A 15,732-nucleotide genomic window follows, 5' to 3' on the forward strand; every position below is an offset into this window, starting at 1 on the left:
CCCATAGAGCCGCCCCCTATAGAGCCGCCCCATAGAGCCGCCCTATAGAGCCGCCCCCTATAGAGCCGCCCCATAGAGCCGCCCCCCATAGAGCCGCCCCCTATAGAGCCGCCCCATAGAGCCGCCCTATAGAGCCGCCCCCTATAGAGCCGCCCCCCATAGAGCCGCCCCATAGAGCCGCCCCCTATAGAGCCGCCCCATAGAGCCGCCCCATAGAGCCGCCCCCTATAGAGCCGCCCCCCATAGAGCCGCCCCCCATAGAGCCGCCCCATAGAGCCGCCCCATAGAGCCGCCCCCCATAGAGCCGCCCCCCATAGAGCCGCCCCATAGAGCCGCACCCCATAGAGCCGCCCCCCATAGAGCCGCCCCCCATAGAGCCGCCCCCTATAGAGCCGCCCCATAGAGCCGCCCCCCATAGAGCCGCCCCATAGAGCCGCCCCCCATAGAGCCGCCCCATAGAGCCGCCCCCTATAGAGCCGCCCCCTATAGAGGCGCCCCCCATAGAGCCGCACCCCATAGAGCCGTCCTATAGAGCCGCCCCATAGAGCCGCCCCATAAAGCCGCCCCATAGAGCCGCCCCCCATAGAGCCGCCCCATAGAGCCGCCCCATAGAGCCGCCCCATAGAGCCGCCCCCCATAGAGCCGCCCCATAGAGCCGCCCCCCATAGAGCCGCCCCATAGAGCCGCCCCATAGAGCCGCCCCATAGAGCCGCCCCCCATAGAGCCGCCCCATAGAGCCGCCCCCCATAGAGCCGCCCCATAGAGCCGCCCCATAGAGCCGCCCCCCATAGAGCCGCCCCCCATAGAGCCGCCCCATAGAGCCGCCCCCCATAGAGCCGCCCCCCATAGAGCCGCCCCATAGAGCCGCCCCATAGAGCCGCCCCCCATAGAGCCGCCCCCCATAGAGCCGCCCCCTATAGAGCCGCCCCATAGAGCCGCCCCATAGAGCCGCCCCCCATAGAGCCGCCCCCCATAGAGCCGCCCCATAGAGCCGCCCCATAGAGCCGCCCCCCATAGAGCCGCCCCCCATAGAGCCGCCCCATAGAGCCGCCCCCCATAGAGCCGCCCCATAGAGCCGCCCCATAGAGCCGCCCCCCATAGAGCCGCCGTATAGAGCCGCCCCCCATAGAGCCGCCCCCCATAGAGCCGCCCCATAGAGCCGCCCCATAGAGCCGCCCCATAGAGCCGCCCCCTATAGAGCCGCCCCATAGAGCCGCCCCATAGAGCCGCCCCCTATAGAGCCGCCCCCCATAGAGCCGCCCCCCATAGAGCCGCCCCCTATAGAGCCGCCCCATAGAGCCGCCCCATAGAGCCGCCCCCTATAGAGCCGCCCCATAGAGCCGCCCCCTATAGAGCCGCCCCCTATAGAGCCGCCCCATAGAGCCGCCCCCCATAGAGCCGCCCCATAGAGCCGCCCCATAGAGCCGCCCCCTATAGAGCCGCCCCCCATAGAGCCGCCCCATAGAGCCGCCCCCTATAGAGCCGCCCCATAGAGCCGCCCCATAGAGCCGCCCCCCATAGAGCCGCCCCCCATAGAGCCGCCCCATAGAGCCGCCCCATAGAGCCGCCCCCCATAGAGCCGCCCCATAGAGCCGCCCCCCATAGAGCCGCCCTATAGAGCCGCCCCATAGAGCCGCCCCATAGAGCCGCCCCATAGAGCCGCCCCATTGACCCGCCCCATAGAGCCGCCCCATAGAGCCGCCCCCTATAGAGCCGCCCCATAGAGCCGCCCCATAGAGCCGCCCCCTATAGAGCCGCCCTATAGAGCCGCCCCCCATAGAGCCGCCCCCCATAGAGCCGCCCCATAGAGCCGCCCTATAGAGCCGCCCCCCATAGAGCCGCCCCCCATAGAGCCGCCCCCTATAGAGCCGCCCCATAGAGCCGCCCCCCATAGAGCCGCCCCATAGAGCCGCCCCATAGAGCCGCCCCCCATAGAGCCGCCCCCCATAGAGCCGCCCCCTATAGAGCCGCCCCATAGAGCCGCCCCATAGAGCCGCCCTATAGAGCCGCCCCATAGAGCCGCCCCCTATAGAGCCGCCCCCCATAGAGCCGCCCTATAGAGCCGCCCCATAGAGCCGCCCTATAGAGCCGCCCCCTATAGAGCCGCCCCCTATAGAGCCGCCCCCCATAGAGCCGCCCCATAGAGCCGCACCCCATAGAGCCGCCCCCCATAGAGCCGTCCTATAGAGCCGCCCCATAGAGCCGCCCCATAGAGCCGCCCCATAGAGCCGCCCCCCATAGAGCCGCCCCATAGAGCCGCCCCCCATAGAGCCGCCCCATAGAGCCGCCCCATAGAGCCGCCCCATAGAGCCGCCCCCTATAGAGCCGCCCCCCATAGAGCCGCCCTATAGAGCCGCCCCATAGAGCCGCCCCATAGAGCCGCCCCCTATAGAGCCGCCCCCCATAGAGCCGCCCTATAGAGCCGCCCCATAGAGCCGCCCTATAGAGCCGCCCCCCATAGAGCCGCCCCATAGAGCCGCCCCATAGAGCCGCCCCCCATAGAGCCGCCCCATAGAGCCGCACCCCATAGAGCCGCCCCATAGAGCCGCCCTATAGAGCCGCCCCATAGAGCCGCCCCATAGAGCCGCCCCCCATAGAGCCGCCCCCTATAGCTGCTCCTTTGCCCCCCCGCCCACCGGTTGCCATAGCAACGGGGATGGGGGGGGGGGGGGGGGGGGGGGGGGGTGTGTTGTCCCGGGCCTCGTTGCCGCGGCAGCCGCTGTTGCCATGGCGACCGCACGGGGGCGCTCTGGCGGCGGGCGGGTCCCCGTTGCCACGGCAACGCGGCTCTTCCCGCCCCCTTTGGCGCCTCCGCGCTCTGATTGGCCGAGCGCCGCGGGGTGGGCGGGGCTTTGCGGACCGCTCCATACCCACTGCGAGGCGTGGGGGTGCAGCGGGATCCCCCCCCCTTCCACCTCCTCGATGGGCGCGCCCGCCGCGGGCGCGCCCGCGCCTCGTTCTGGCGCCGGCCAATGGGGCCGTTGAGCCTCGCAGGAAGGAGCCGGAAGTGGCGGAGGGCAGGGGCGGGAAGGCCCCGGGGTGAAGCGGGGGGGGGGTCCCGGTGCATCCGCCTCCATCCGCGCCCCATCGGCCCCATCCGCGCCCGCTGACCCCGCATCCCCGCTCAGCAGCGCCCGCCCGCGGCGGACCGGTGCGTATGGGCGGCGGATGGCGGCCCGCCATGGCGCTGCGGGCCTTTCCGCCGCCATCTTGCGTCCGGTAACGGATGCACACCCCCCCCCCCCCCTTGTTTCAAGATGGCGCCGGTTTGAAGCCGCTTCCTCCCTCCCGGTGCAGGAGCAGCCGGCGGGGCCGATGCGTTGGCAGCGCGATGAGCGATCGCCCGGCGGCGCGGGGCAGGGAGGGCCGGCGCTACGCCTGCCTCAGCCTCTGTGAGAGCTACCGCGGCCGGGCGCTGGACACCCCGAGGGCCGCCGGTAACGGAGCCGGGTTAACCGGATGCATTGAGCCCGGGGGGGGGGGGGTGTCCGGGCTCCCGTTGAGCCCCGCTGCCCTCCGTTGCAGCCGGTCCCCGCCATGGGTTGCAGAGCCTGGGGAAGGTGGCGGCCCGGCGCATGCCCCCCCCCGCCAACCTGCCCAGCCTGAAGGCCGAGAACAAAGGCAACGACCCCAACGTGGCGCTGGTGCCCCGGGACGGGACGGGATGGGCGAGCAGGCAGGAGCCCGCCGAGCCCCGGAGGTGAGCGGGGGGGGGGGGGAGCGGCCGCCGGTCACCGGGGGAACCGGGGGGGTAACCAAGGGGGGTAACCATGGTAACCGGCCGCTCTTCCCGGCACCCCCCCACTGCGGGTGCTCTGGAGGGGTGAACAGGCCGGCGTGCGGAGGGGGGGGTGGGAGGTGCGGGGAATAGCCGGGGTGTCCTGGGTAACCGGGGGGGTAAGCACGGTAACCGGCTGCTGTTCCCGGCACCCCCCTACTGCGGGTGCTCTGGAGGGGTGAGCAGGCCCCAGAGTGCGGTGGGACGGGGTGGGAGGTGATGGGGACAGCGTGGGGTAACCATGGTAACCAACGGGGGTAACCCGGTGCTGTTCCACCAGCCCCCCCACTTCTGGTGCTCTGGAGGGGTGAGCAAGCCCTGGAGCTCGGTGGGGGGGTGGCAGGTGCAGGAACAGCGTGGGGTAACTAAGGGTGGTAACCATGGTAACCGTCGCTGTTCTCAGCATCCCCCCCCCCACCGGTGCTGTGGGATGGCTCCGGAGAGGCGAGCAGGCCCCGGAGTGTGGCGGGAGGGGTGGGGAACAGCGCTGGGTAACCATGGTAACCAAGGGGGGTAACCCGGGTAACCCGATGCTGTTCCCGGCACCCCTCCCACCGCCGGTGCCTTGGGATGGCTTTGGAGGGGCCAGCAGGCTGTGGAGCGCGCTGTGGGGGGGTGGGAATTGCTGGGAACAGCGCGGGGTAACCACAGTAACTAAGGGGGGTAACCATGGTAACCCGGTGCTGTTCCTGGCACACCCCCCCCCCCCCCACCGGGGCTGTGGAATGGCTCCAGAGGGGGGAGCAGGCCCCGGAGCGCGGCGGGAGGGGTGGGAGGTGACGGGAACAGCTCAGCGTAACCATGGGAGCCAAGCAGGTAACCCGGTGCTGTTCCAAGCACCCCCCCCCCCCCCAGCGCCGGTGCCGTGGGACGGCTCCGGAGCGCGGCGGGAGGGGTGGGAGGCGCCGGGAACAGCGCGGGGTAACCAAGGGCGGTAACCATGGGAACCCGGCGCAGTTCCGAGCACTCAGCACCTCCCCCGCCGCTGTCGCCGTCGCCGCTGGATTCGCAGACGCCTGTGGCCGGCAGCCAGAAGGGGAAGGGGGGGGCAGCGAGCCCCGAGGTGGGCACCGGGACCCCCACATCCCCCTTGGGGAGCCCCAAATCCATCCCCAGGGTCCTTAAATCCCACTTGGGGACCCCAAAACCACCCCTGTGGGGCCTGAGTGCCCCCTGGGACCCCCAACATCCCCCTTGACCCCCTTTTCCCCCCCATAGACCCCCCAAACCCCTCTCTGACCCCCATAGACCCCTTTTACCCCTCATAAGCTCCCATAGACCCCCCAGACCCCTTCCTGACCCCATAGACCCCCTTTATCCCCCCATAGACCCCCATTCCCCCCCATAGACCCCCCCTGACCCCCATAGACCCCCTTTAGCCCCCCATAACCCCCTATAGAGCCACCTATAGACCCCCTTTACCCCCATAAGCTCCCATAGACCCCCCAGACCCCTTCCTGACCCCATAGACCCCATTTACCCCCCCATAGACCCCCATTCCCCCCCATAGACCCCCCCTGACCCCCATAGACCCCCTTTAGCCCCCCATAACCCCCTATAGAGCCACCTATAGACCCCCTTTACCCCCATAAGCTCCCATAGACCCCCCAGACCCCTTCCTGACCCCACAGACCCCATTTACCCCCCCATAGACCCCCATTCCCCCCCATAGACCCCCCCGAACCCCTTCCTGACCCCCATAGACCCCCTTTATCCCCCCCTAACCCCGATTTCCCCCCCATAGACCCCCCCCCCGCCCGCAAGCGGGGCAAAGTCCTGGGCTCAGGCCAGCGGTACCCAAGGACCCCCAGCCGATGGTGAGTCCTCTCCCCCCCCCCCCCCCCCGTATCACATGACCCCGGCCCCCTTTCCCCGTGCCTCACGTGAGGCGCTGACCACGTGACCCGCAGGCTCCCGGGCGCCGGCGGCGCTGCCGGCCCGGTTCTCCCGGGAGGAGTTTCCCACCCTGCGGGCGGGAGGAGACCCGGAGAGGGGCGGCCGCGAGCGGGACGGTGCCGGCGCGTGGTGTGGGCGCGCACCGAGCCCCCGCCCCCCCGGTGAGTGAGCCCCGCGCCGCCAGCCCATAATAGACACCCAGGATGGGCAGCCCATAATGGACACCCAGGATGGGCATCCCATAATAGACACCCAGGATGGGCAGCCCATAATAGACACCCAGGATGGGCAGCCCATAATAGACACCCAGGATGGGCAGCCCATAATAGACACCCAGGATGGGCAGCCCATAATAGACACCCAGGATGGGCAGCCCATAATAGACACCCAGGATGGGCAGCCCATAATGGACACCCAGGATGGGCATCCCATAATGGACACCCAGGATGGGCAGCCCATAATAGACACCCAGGATGGGCAGCCCATAATAGACACCCAGGATGGGCAGCCCATAATAGACACCCAGGATGGGCAGCCCATAATAGACACCCAGGATGGGCAGCCCATAATAGACACCCAGGATGGGCATCCCATAATAGACAGCCAGGATGGGCAGCCCATAATAGACACCCAGGATGGGCAGCCCATAATAGACACCCAGGATGGGCAGCCCATAATAGACACCCAGGATGGGCAGCCCATAATAGACACCCAGGATGGGCATCCCATAATAGACACCCAGGATGGGCAGCCCATAATAGACACCCAGGATGGGCAGCCCATAATGGACACCCAGGATGGGCAGCCCATAATGGACACCCAGGATGGGCAGCCCATAATAGACACCCAGGATGGGCAGCCCATAATAGACACCCAGGATGGGCAGCCCATAATAGACACCCAGGATGGGCAGCCCATAATAGACACCCAGGATGGGCATCCCATAATAGACACCCAGGATGGGCATCCCATAATAGACACCCAGGATGGGCATCCCATAATAGACACCCAGGATGGGCAGCCCATAATAGACACCCAGGATGGGCAGCCCATAATAGACACCCAGGATGGGCAGCCCATAATAGACACCCAGGATGGGCAGCCCATAATAGACACCCAGGATGGGCAGCCCATAATAGACACCCAGGATGGGCAGCCCATAATAGACACCCAGGATGGGCAGCCCATAATGGACACCCAGGATGGGCATCCCATAATAGACACCCAGGATGGGCAGCCCATAATAGACACCCAGGATGGGCAGCCCATAATAGACACCCAGGATGGGCAGCCCATAATAGACACCCAGGATGGGCAGCCCATAATATGCACATCCCATAGCCTGGACTCCATGCTGGGCATTCCCTCAGGAACCCACTGCCCCCATTGCCCCCATTGATCCCCATTGGTCCCCATTGATCCCCATTGATCCCCATTGATCCCCATTGCCCCCACTGCCCCCATTGATCCCCATTGATCCCCATTGCCCCCATTGATCCCCATTGATCCCCATTGATCCCCATTGCCCCCATTGATCCCCATTGCCCCCACTGCCCCCATTGATCCCCATTGACCCCCATTGATCCCCATTGCCCCCATTGATCCCCATTGCCCCCATTGCCCCCATTGATCCCCATTGATCCCCATTGGTCCCCATTGATCCCCATTGATCCCCATTGATCCCCTTTGCCCCCATTGATCCCCATTGCCCCCATTGATCCCCATTGATCCCCATTGGTCCCCATTGCCCCCATTGATCCCCATTGATCCCCATTGCCCCCATTGATCCCCATTGATCCCCATTGATCCCATAGCCCCCCATAGCCCCCCATTGCCCCCATTCCCCCATTGCCCCCCACTGACCCCATTGTTCCCCATTGCAGTGGGGCCGAGCCGGGACGGCGGCACCCGAGGCCCCGAGGAGCCGCCGCCGGATGGGGGGGGGCTGCCCCCCCCCGGGCCCCCCCATTTCCCCCCCTACAGGGGGGTGATGCCCCCCTTTGTGAGTACAAACCATGGGGGGGGGGGCGCATAACCGGAGCCCCCCCATTAACCTGCCCCCCCTCCCCCCAGATGTGCCCCCCATACCTGCCCTTCCCCCCCCCGTATGGGCCCTACAGGCTGCCGGATACCCCCAGGTGAGAGCGGGGCTCTGCGGCCTCTATGGGGGCTCTATGGGGCTCTATGGGGTCTCTATGGGGTCTCTATGGGGCTCTATGGGGTCTCTATGGGGGCTCTATGGGTCTCTATGAGGTCTCTATGGGGGCTCTATGGGGGCTCTATGGGGCTCTATGGGGCTCTATGGGGTCTCTATGGGTCTCTATGGGTCTCTATGGGGTCTCTATGGGTCCCTATGGGTCTCTATGGGGTCTCTGTGAGGTCTCTATGGGGTCTCTATGGGTCTCTATGGGGTCTCTATGAGGTCTCTATGAGGTCTCTATGGGGTCTCTATGGGGTCTCTATGGGTCTCTATGGGTCTCTATGAGGTCTCTATGGGTCTCTATGGGGTCTCTATGGGGTCTCTATGAGGTCTCTATGGGTCTCTATGGGTCTCTATGAGGTCTCTATGGGTCTCTATGAGGTCTCTATGAGGTCTCTATGGGTCTCTATGGGGGCTCTATGGGGTCTCTATGGGTCTGTATGGGGCTCTATGGGTCTCTATGGGGGCTCTATGGGGTCTCTATGAGGTCTCTATGAGGTCTCTATGGGTCTCTATGGGGTCTCTATGAGGTCTCTATGGGTCTCTATGAGGTCTCTATGGGTCTCTATGAGGTCTCTATGGGTCTCTATGGGGGCTCTATGGGGTCTCTATGGGTCTGTATGGGGCTCTATGGGGTCTCTATGGGTCTCTATGGGGTCTCTATGGGTCTCTATGGGGTCTCTATGGGGTCTCTATGGGTCTGTATGGGGCTCTATGGGTCTCTATGGGGTCTCTATGAGGTCTCTATGGGTCTCTATGGGTCTCTATGAGGTCTCTATGGGTCTCTATGGGTCTCTATGAGGTCTCTATGGGTCTCTATGGGTCTCTATGGGTCTCTATGGGTCTCTATGAGGTCTCTATGGGTCCCTACGGGTCTCTATGGGTCCCTACGGGTCTCTATGGGGCTCTATGGGTCCCTACGGGTCTCTATGGGTCCCTACTGGTCTCTATGGGGCTCTCTGTCCCCATGTCTCTCTCCTCTTCCCCCCCCAGGTTCCCTCGCGGTGGTCCCGGCCCGCGCCCCGCAGCGCCCCCTCGCGGCCCCGCGCCGCCGTCGCGCCCGCCGGTGCTGCGGCAGGATGAGCTGCGGGAGTTCGATGAACTGGAGCAGGAGAGCGACGAGGGCTGGGCCGGTACCAACGGGGCGGGGGGGGACGGGGCAGTGGGGGTCAATGAGGGCAATGGGGGCAGTGGGGGCAATGGGGGCAATGGGGGCAATGGGGGCAATGGGGGCAATGGGGGCAGTGGGGGAATGGGGGCAATGGGGTAATGGGGGCAATGGGGGCAATGGGGGAATGGGGGCAATGGGGGCAATGGGGGCAATGGGGGCAATGGGGGCAATGGGGGAATGGGAGCAGTGGGGGTCAATGGGGGAATGAGTGGATGGGTGCTCTGGGCTCTCTGGGTGCTCTGGGCTCTCTGGGTGCTCTGGGCTCTATGGGTGCTCTGGGCTCTATGGGTGCTCTGGGCTCTCTGGGCTCTATGGGTGCTCTGGGCTCTATGGGTGCTCTGGGCTCTATGGGTGCTCTGGGTGCTCTGGGCTCTATGGGTGCTCTGGGCTCTATGGGTGCTCTGGGTGCTCTGGGCTCTATGGGTGCTCTGGGCTCTATGGGTGCTCTGGGCTCTATGGGTGCTCTGGGCTCTATGGGTGCTCTGGGTGCTCCCCCCCAGGCGCGCACGAGGAGGTCGATTACACCGAGAAGCTCAAGTTCAGCGACGAGGAGGACGGGAGGGACTCGGATGAGGAGGGGGCGGAGGAGGGGTGAGCCCCACACCTGCCCCATAGCGCCCCATAGCCCTGCCCCATAGCGCCCCATAGTGAGCCCCACACTTGCCCCATAGCGTCCCATAGGCCTGCCCCATAGCGCCCCATAGTGAGCCCCACACCTGCCCCATAGCGTCCCATAGTGAGCCCCACACTTGCCCCATAGCGTCCCATAGGCCTGCCCCATAGCGCCCCATAGTGAGCCCCACACCTGCCCCATAGCGCCCCATAGTGAGCCCCACACCTGCCCCATAGCGCCCCATAGGCCTGCCCCATAGCGCCCCATAGTGAGCCCCACACCTGCCCCATAGCGCCCCATAGCCCTGCCCCATAGCGCCCCATAGTGAGCCCCACACCTGCCCCATAGCGCCCCATAGGCCTGCCCCATAGCACCCCATGTTGGGCCCCACACCTGCCCCATAGCACCCCATAGCCCTGCCCCGTAGCGCCCCACAGTGAGCCCCACACCTGCCCCACACCTGCCCCACAGCGCCCCATAGGCCTGCCCCATAGCACCCCATGTTGGGCCCCACACCTGCCCCATAGCGCCCCATAGCCCTGCCCCATAGTGCCCCATATTGGGCCCCACACCTGCCCCATAGTGTCCCACAGCCTGCCCTCTACTGCTCTATAACCCTTGCACACCCTGCCCCACAGCGCCCCATAGTACCCCATAGTGTGTCTCAGTGCTATGGGGCGCCCCATAACCCCCCTGTGCGTCGCTATGGGGCGCCCCATAACCCCCCTGTGCATCGCTACGGGGCGCCCCATAACCCCCCTGTGCGTCGCTATGGGGCGCCCCATAACCCCCCTGCGCGTCGCTATGGGGCGCCCCATAACCCCCCTGCGCGTCGCTATGGGGCGCCCCATAACCCCCTCTCCCCACAGGAAGGAGGCCGAGGCGCCCCCCTCCAGTGAGTCCAAGGCCCCCCCCCAGGAGGAGCCGCCCCCCAAGTCCCCCCCCGAGGGGCCCAAGGAGCCGCCGGCCCCTCCCCCTCCTGCCCCCCAAGTGCGGGCCCCTCCCCCGCCCCCCCCCAACCGGGGCAGCTGGGCCCAGCCCAATGAGCTCCCGGTGAGTGCTATGGGGCAGCTATGGGGGGCTATGGGGCAGCTATGGGGGGCTATGGGGGGCTATGGGGGCTATGGGGGCTATGGGGGCTATGGGGGGCTATGGGGGGCTATGGGGGCTATGGGGGGCTATGGGGGGCTATGGGGGCCTATGGGGGGCTATGGGGGGCTATGGGGGGGTATTGGTTACGTATGTGCTAGCAATAAGGTCATTTTAGGACCGCTTTAGGGTGGTTATGTGGTTTCTGTAGCGTAGCTATGGGTCTCTATGGGGCTCTATGGGTCTCTATGGGTCTCTATGGGTCCTCTATGGGTCTCTATGGGTCTCTATGGGTCTCTATGGGGTCTCTATGGGTCTCTATGGGTCTCTATGGGGTCTCTATGGGTCTCTATGGGTCTCTATGGGTCTCTATGGGGTCTCTATGGGGTCTCTATGGGTCTCTATGGGGTCTCTATGGGTCTCTATGGGTCTCTATGGGGTCTCTATGGGTCTCTATGAGGTCTCTATGGGTCTCTATGGGTCTCTATGGGTCTCTATGGGGTCTCTATGGGTCTCTATGAGGTCTCTATGGGTCTCTATGGGTCTCTATGGGTCTCTATGGGTCTCTATGGGGTCTCTATGGGTCTCTATGGGTCTCTATGGGTCTCTATGGGTCTCTATGGGGTCTCTATGGGTCTCTATGAGGTCTCTATGGGTCTCTATGGGTCTCTATGGGTCTCTATGGGTCTCTATGGGGTCTCTATGGGGTCTCTATGGGTCTCTATGGGTCTCTATGGGTCTCTATGGGGTCTCTATGGGTCTCTATGGTCCCCATGGGTCTCTCTGCTCTCTCCGTGCCCTCCCCATGGTCCCGGTGCCCAGGACGAGGACGAGGCCTGGCGCCAGCGCCGCCGCCGCTCCTGTTCCCTGCTCTCGGCCGCGGTGGCTCGGGCCCGGCGGCGCCGCGAGGCCGAGGAGCAGCGAGAGGAGGAGCAGCGCAGAGCGGCCTGCGCCGAGAAGCTGCGGCGCCTGGACGAGAGGAGCGGCGCCCCCTGGCGGCTGGCGGGCCACGGTCCGCCGGCGCCGCCGCAGCAACAGCGCCCCCCTGCGCCTGTGGGGCAGAAGCAGCCGCCTGGATCTATGGGGCAGCAGCCCCCCCCTATGGAGCAGCAGCAGCACCCGGCGGCTATGGGGCAGCAGCAGCGTCCTGCTATGGGGCAGCAGCCTCCTGGATCTGTGGGGCAGCAGCAGCGTCCTGCTATGGGGCAGCAGCCTCCTGGATCTGTGGGGCAGCAGCAGCGTCCTGCTATGGGGCAGCAGCTTCCTGGATCTGTGGGGCAGCAGCAGCGTCCTGCTATGGGGCAGCAGCCTTCTGGACCTGTGGGGCAGCAGCATCCTGTGTCTGGGGGGAAGCAGCAGGCCAATATGGGGCAGCAGCAGCATGCTGGATCTATGGGGCAGCAGCATCCTACATCTGTGGGGCAGCACCTTGCATCTGTGGGGCAGCAGCATTCTGCTATGGGGCAGCAGCATCCCACGTCTATGGGGCAGCATCCAACAATGGGACAACACCCACCTATGGAGCCCCCACCAGCTATGGGGCAGCTGCCCCCATCTATGGGGCAGCCCCACAAGAAGGAGGAGGAGCAGGAGCAGAGCAGTGGGGCAGTGGAAGGAGGGCAGAGCGGCGCAGGTAAGGGGGGGGTCTGGGGGCTGTGGGGGGTGGAGGCCATGTTGGACCCCATAGATATGGGGCAGCCAAATGGGGTTGGGGGGCTGGGGGGGGGGTCAGTGGGGCTCAATGGGGCTCAGTGGGGCTCAATGGGGTCAGTGGGGCTCAATGGGGATCAATGGGGTCAGTGGGGCTCAATGGGGATCAATGGGGCTCAGTGGGGATCAATGGGGTCAGTGGGGCTCAATGGGCTCAATGGGGATCAATGGGGTCAATGGGCTCAATGGGGATCAATGGGGCTCAGTGGGGATCAATGGGGTCAGTGGGGTCAGTGGGGATCAATGGGGTCAGTGGGGTCAATGGGGCTCAGTGGGGATCAATGGGGGTCAATGGGGGTCTGGGGGGTTCCCATTCCGTTATGGGGCAGCCCCATGGCCTGACCCCCATCTCCCCCCCTCCCCCCACAGCGGAGCCGCGCCCCGAGGAGCCGCCCCTCCCCCCCCTAAAGGGGGACCCCAAAGGAGAGGGGGGAGGAGGGGGCGGCGCCCCCCAAGGCCGGGCCCCGCCCCCCCCGGCCCCGCCCCCCCCGTACCCCAAGTACCAGAAGTCGCTGCCCCCCCGCTTCCAGCGGCAGCAGCAGGTGGGGGAGGGGCACTTGGGGGGCAGGGATGGGGCTGGGAATGGGGTGGGAGGGGAGGTGGGGGCAGGGAATGGATGGCGATGGGGCTGCCCCCTAAGTGTGGGGCACGGAATGGGTGTCTATGGGGCAGCCCCTGAAGTGTATAGATAGGTGTCTATGGGGCTGCCCCCTAAGTGTGGGGCACGGAATGGGTGTCTATGGGGCTGCCCCCCAAGTGTGGGGCACAGAATGGGTGTCTATGGGGCTGCCCCCCAAGTGTGGGGCACAGAATGGGTGTCTATGGGACAGCCCCTGAAGTGTATAGATAGGTGTCTATGGGGCTGCCCCCTAAGTGTGGGGCACGGAATGGGTGTCTATGGGGCAGCCTTTCAAATGTATAAATACGTGTCTATGGAGTTGCCATCTAAGTGTGGGGCATAGAATAGGTGTGTGGGGGGCTGCCCCCCAAGTGTGGGGCACAGAATGGGTGTCTATGGGGCTGCCCCCCAAGTGTGGGGCACAGAATGGGTGTCTATGGGGCTGCCCCCCAAGTGTGGGGCACAGAACGGGTGTCTATGGGGCTGCCCCCCAAGTGTGGGGCACACAATAGGTGCCTGTGGGGCTGCCCCCCAAGTGTGGGGCACACAATAGGTTTCTATGGGGCTGCCCCCCAAGTGTGGGGCACCCCCTAACTCCCCTTTGTCCCCCCCCCGCCTCACAGGAGCAGCTCCTCAAGCAGCAGCAGTGGCAGCAGCAGCACCACGGCCCCCCCCCCATGGCAGCGGGAGGGGGAGGGGGGGGCACCTCCCCACCCCCCCAAGCAGCGCCCCCCAAGTTGTTCCCCACGGGATCTATGGGGCGCCCCACGGCGCTGCCCCACGTGAACTTCGACCCCCGCTGGGTCATGATCCCCCCCCCGTACATGGACCCCCGGGTGATGCAGGGCCGGGGGCCCCCCCCCGCCGTCGACTTCTACCCCCCCGGCGTCCACCCCACAGGTAAGGGGGGGCTCTGCCCCATAGCGCTGTGCTGGGGGGGGGAGGGGGGGATTGCCCATAGCTCTGCCCCATAAGATGTGGGGCTGGCCCTATAGGGTTTAAGGGGGGTGTTGGGGGGGATCTCTGAAGTGGGTTGGGGGGTCCGCAGCCCCATAGGTTGTGTTTAGGGCACAGTCTTAGCCCTGTGGTAGTGATTGAGGGGGGTCTGTGGCCCCATAGATTGGCTGCAGGGACCCATAGGTGGGTTTGGGGGGTCTGTGACCCATAGATCTACTGCAGGGACTAATCCCAGCCCCATAGATGGGCTCCAGGGCCCATCCCCAGCCCCATGGATTGGCTGCAGGGACCCATAGGTGGGTTTGGGGGGTCTGTGACCCATAGATTGGCTCCAGGGCCCATCCCCAGCCCCATAGATTGGCTCTAAGGAGAAACCCCAGCCCCATAGATTGGGTGCAGGGACCCGTAGTTCAGTGGGGGGGGCCTCTGACCCATAGCTTCCTTGCGGTGACCAACCCCAGCCCCATAACCACTCTGTCTCCCCCATAACCCCTATACGAGGGTCCCCCTGACCCCCATCTCGCCCCATAGCGCTGGGGGGGGGGGGGGGGGGGGGGGGGGGGGATGCTCTCTGGGGCGCCCCTCCCCCCGTGTAACCCCTCCCCCCCCCCCCCCCCCCAGGGCTGCTCCCTCGGGACCGCTCCGACAGCGGCGGCTCCGCCTCGGAGCCCTTCGAGCGCCCCCTGGGGGCGCTGCGGGACCGCGGGACGCCCCCTGGCGGCGCCGACCCCAAGGCGGGACCGTGGGGGGGGGCGGACGTGACCTTCACCCCCCCCCAACCCCCCCCTCCCCCCGCCCGCCCCTCCCCCCCCCGACGACGACGAGAAGGGGCTCAGGTGAGTGGGGGAGGGGCGAAAAAAGGGGGGGGGGGGGAGGGGTAATGAGCCCCTTCCCCCTCCCATTAATGCTCCCCTCTCCCCTCCCCCCACAGGAGCGAGACCCCCCCCGTCCGCCTGCGCGACCCCGGCGCCCCTCCCCCCACCTTCGCCTTCACCGACAGTTTCGCCCCTCCCCCCTCCCCCCCCGAGGAGCCTCCCCCGGCTCCCCTCCCCCCACCCCAACCTTGGCCCCCCCACAGCGAGGCGGGGGGAGGGGCCGCCCCTCCCACCGCCCCCCCCCCCCCAAAAGGCGCCCCCCCCCTCCCCCTCCTCCTCCTCCTCCAAGCAGGACGGGGGCGGGGCAAAGGATGCTTGGAGCGGGGGAGGGGGAGGGGGGGGGGTCCCGGAGACCCCCCCGCGCCCCTCCTCCCCACGACCCTCCCAAAGCGGCCCCGCGGGGGGGTGGGGGAGGGGCGCGCACCGAGACCCGCTGGGGGCCCCGCCCCCCACCCCGCCGCGCCCCTCCCCCCGCGGCCGAGGACGGGGCCGCCCCTCCCCCCGCTGCCCAGGACAAGCCCCTCCCCCCCCCGCGGCGCGCGGGGCCCATCAAGAAGCCGCCCCCGGCCAAGGAGGAGGGGGCGGGGGGGGGGAGGGGGGGGCAGGGAAGGGGGGAGGGGCCGAGGAGCCCCTCCCCCACCCGGCCAAAGGCGACCCCGCCCCCAAACCCCAACTCAACGGGGGGCGGGGGGGGGCGGGGTTCACGGGGGGGGGGGAGGGGCCGCGCGCGCGGCGGCGGCGGGGGGAGGGGCGAGTACTTCTCGCGGGGCCGCGGGTACCGGGGGGGCTACGGGGGGAGGGGGGGGAGGGGCGGCGGGGGGAGG

At 66.7% G+C, this 15,732-nt stretch overlaps 1 protein-coding gene and 1 pseudogene across 2 annotated transcripts in view; both read left to right on the plus strand.

Moving 5' to 3' along the window:
* The first annotated feature begins 2,982 nt into the window (after positions 1-2,982).
* Positions 2,983-15,732, plus strand: part of PRRC2A (proline rich coiled-coil 2A) — a 19,794-nt gene continuing 7,044 nt past the window's right edge. The window contains exons 1-16 of the mRNA XM_080639882.1: positions 2,983-3,151; positions 3,298-3,437; positions 3,526-3,700; positions 4,736-4,841; positions 5,523-5,595; positions 5,689-5,835; positions 7,558-7,676; positions 7,748-7,812; positions 8,868-9,007; positions 9,546-9,636; positions 10,528-10,711; positions 11,570-12,380; positions 12,827-12,999; positions 13,700-13,976; positions 14,655-14,869; positions 14,965-15,489. Coding sequence (XP_080496008.1) covers positions 3,332-3,437; positions 3,526-3,700; positions 4,736-4,841; positions 5,523-5,595; positions 5,689-5,835; positions 7,558-7,676; positions 7,748-7,812; positions 8,868-9,007; positions 9,546-9,636; positions 10,528-10,711; positions 11,570-12,380; positions 12,827-12,999; positions 13,700-13,976; positions 14,655-14,869; positions 14,965-15,489 — 3,207 coding nt within the window. The 5' untranslated portion in view covers positions 2,983-3,151; positions 3,298-3,331. The remainder of the gene's footprint in view (positions 3,152-3,297; positions 3,438-3,525; positions 3,701-4,735; positions 4,842-5,522; positions 5,596-5,688; positions 5,836-7,557; positions 7,677-7,747; positions 7,813-8,867; positions 9,008-9,545; positions 9,637-10,527; positions 10,712-11,569; positions 12,381-12,826; positions 13,000-13,699; positions 13,977-14,654; positions 14,870-14,964; positions 15,490-15,732) is intronic.
* On the plus strand, positions 10,996-11,564 carry LOC308232650 (annotated as a pseudogene). The gene has a single exon. The product of its transcript is annotated as an uncharacterized misc_RNA (transcript).

Source organism: Psittacula echo (genome assembly GCF_963264785.1).
Source record: "Psittacula echo genome assembly, contig: SCAFFOLD_153, whole genome shotgun sequence".
NCBI lineage: Eukaryota > Metazoa > Chordata > Aves > Psittaciformes > Psittacidae > Psittacula > Psittacula echo.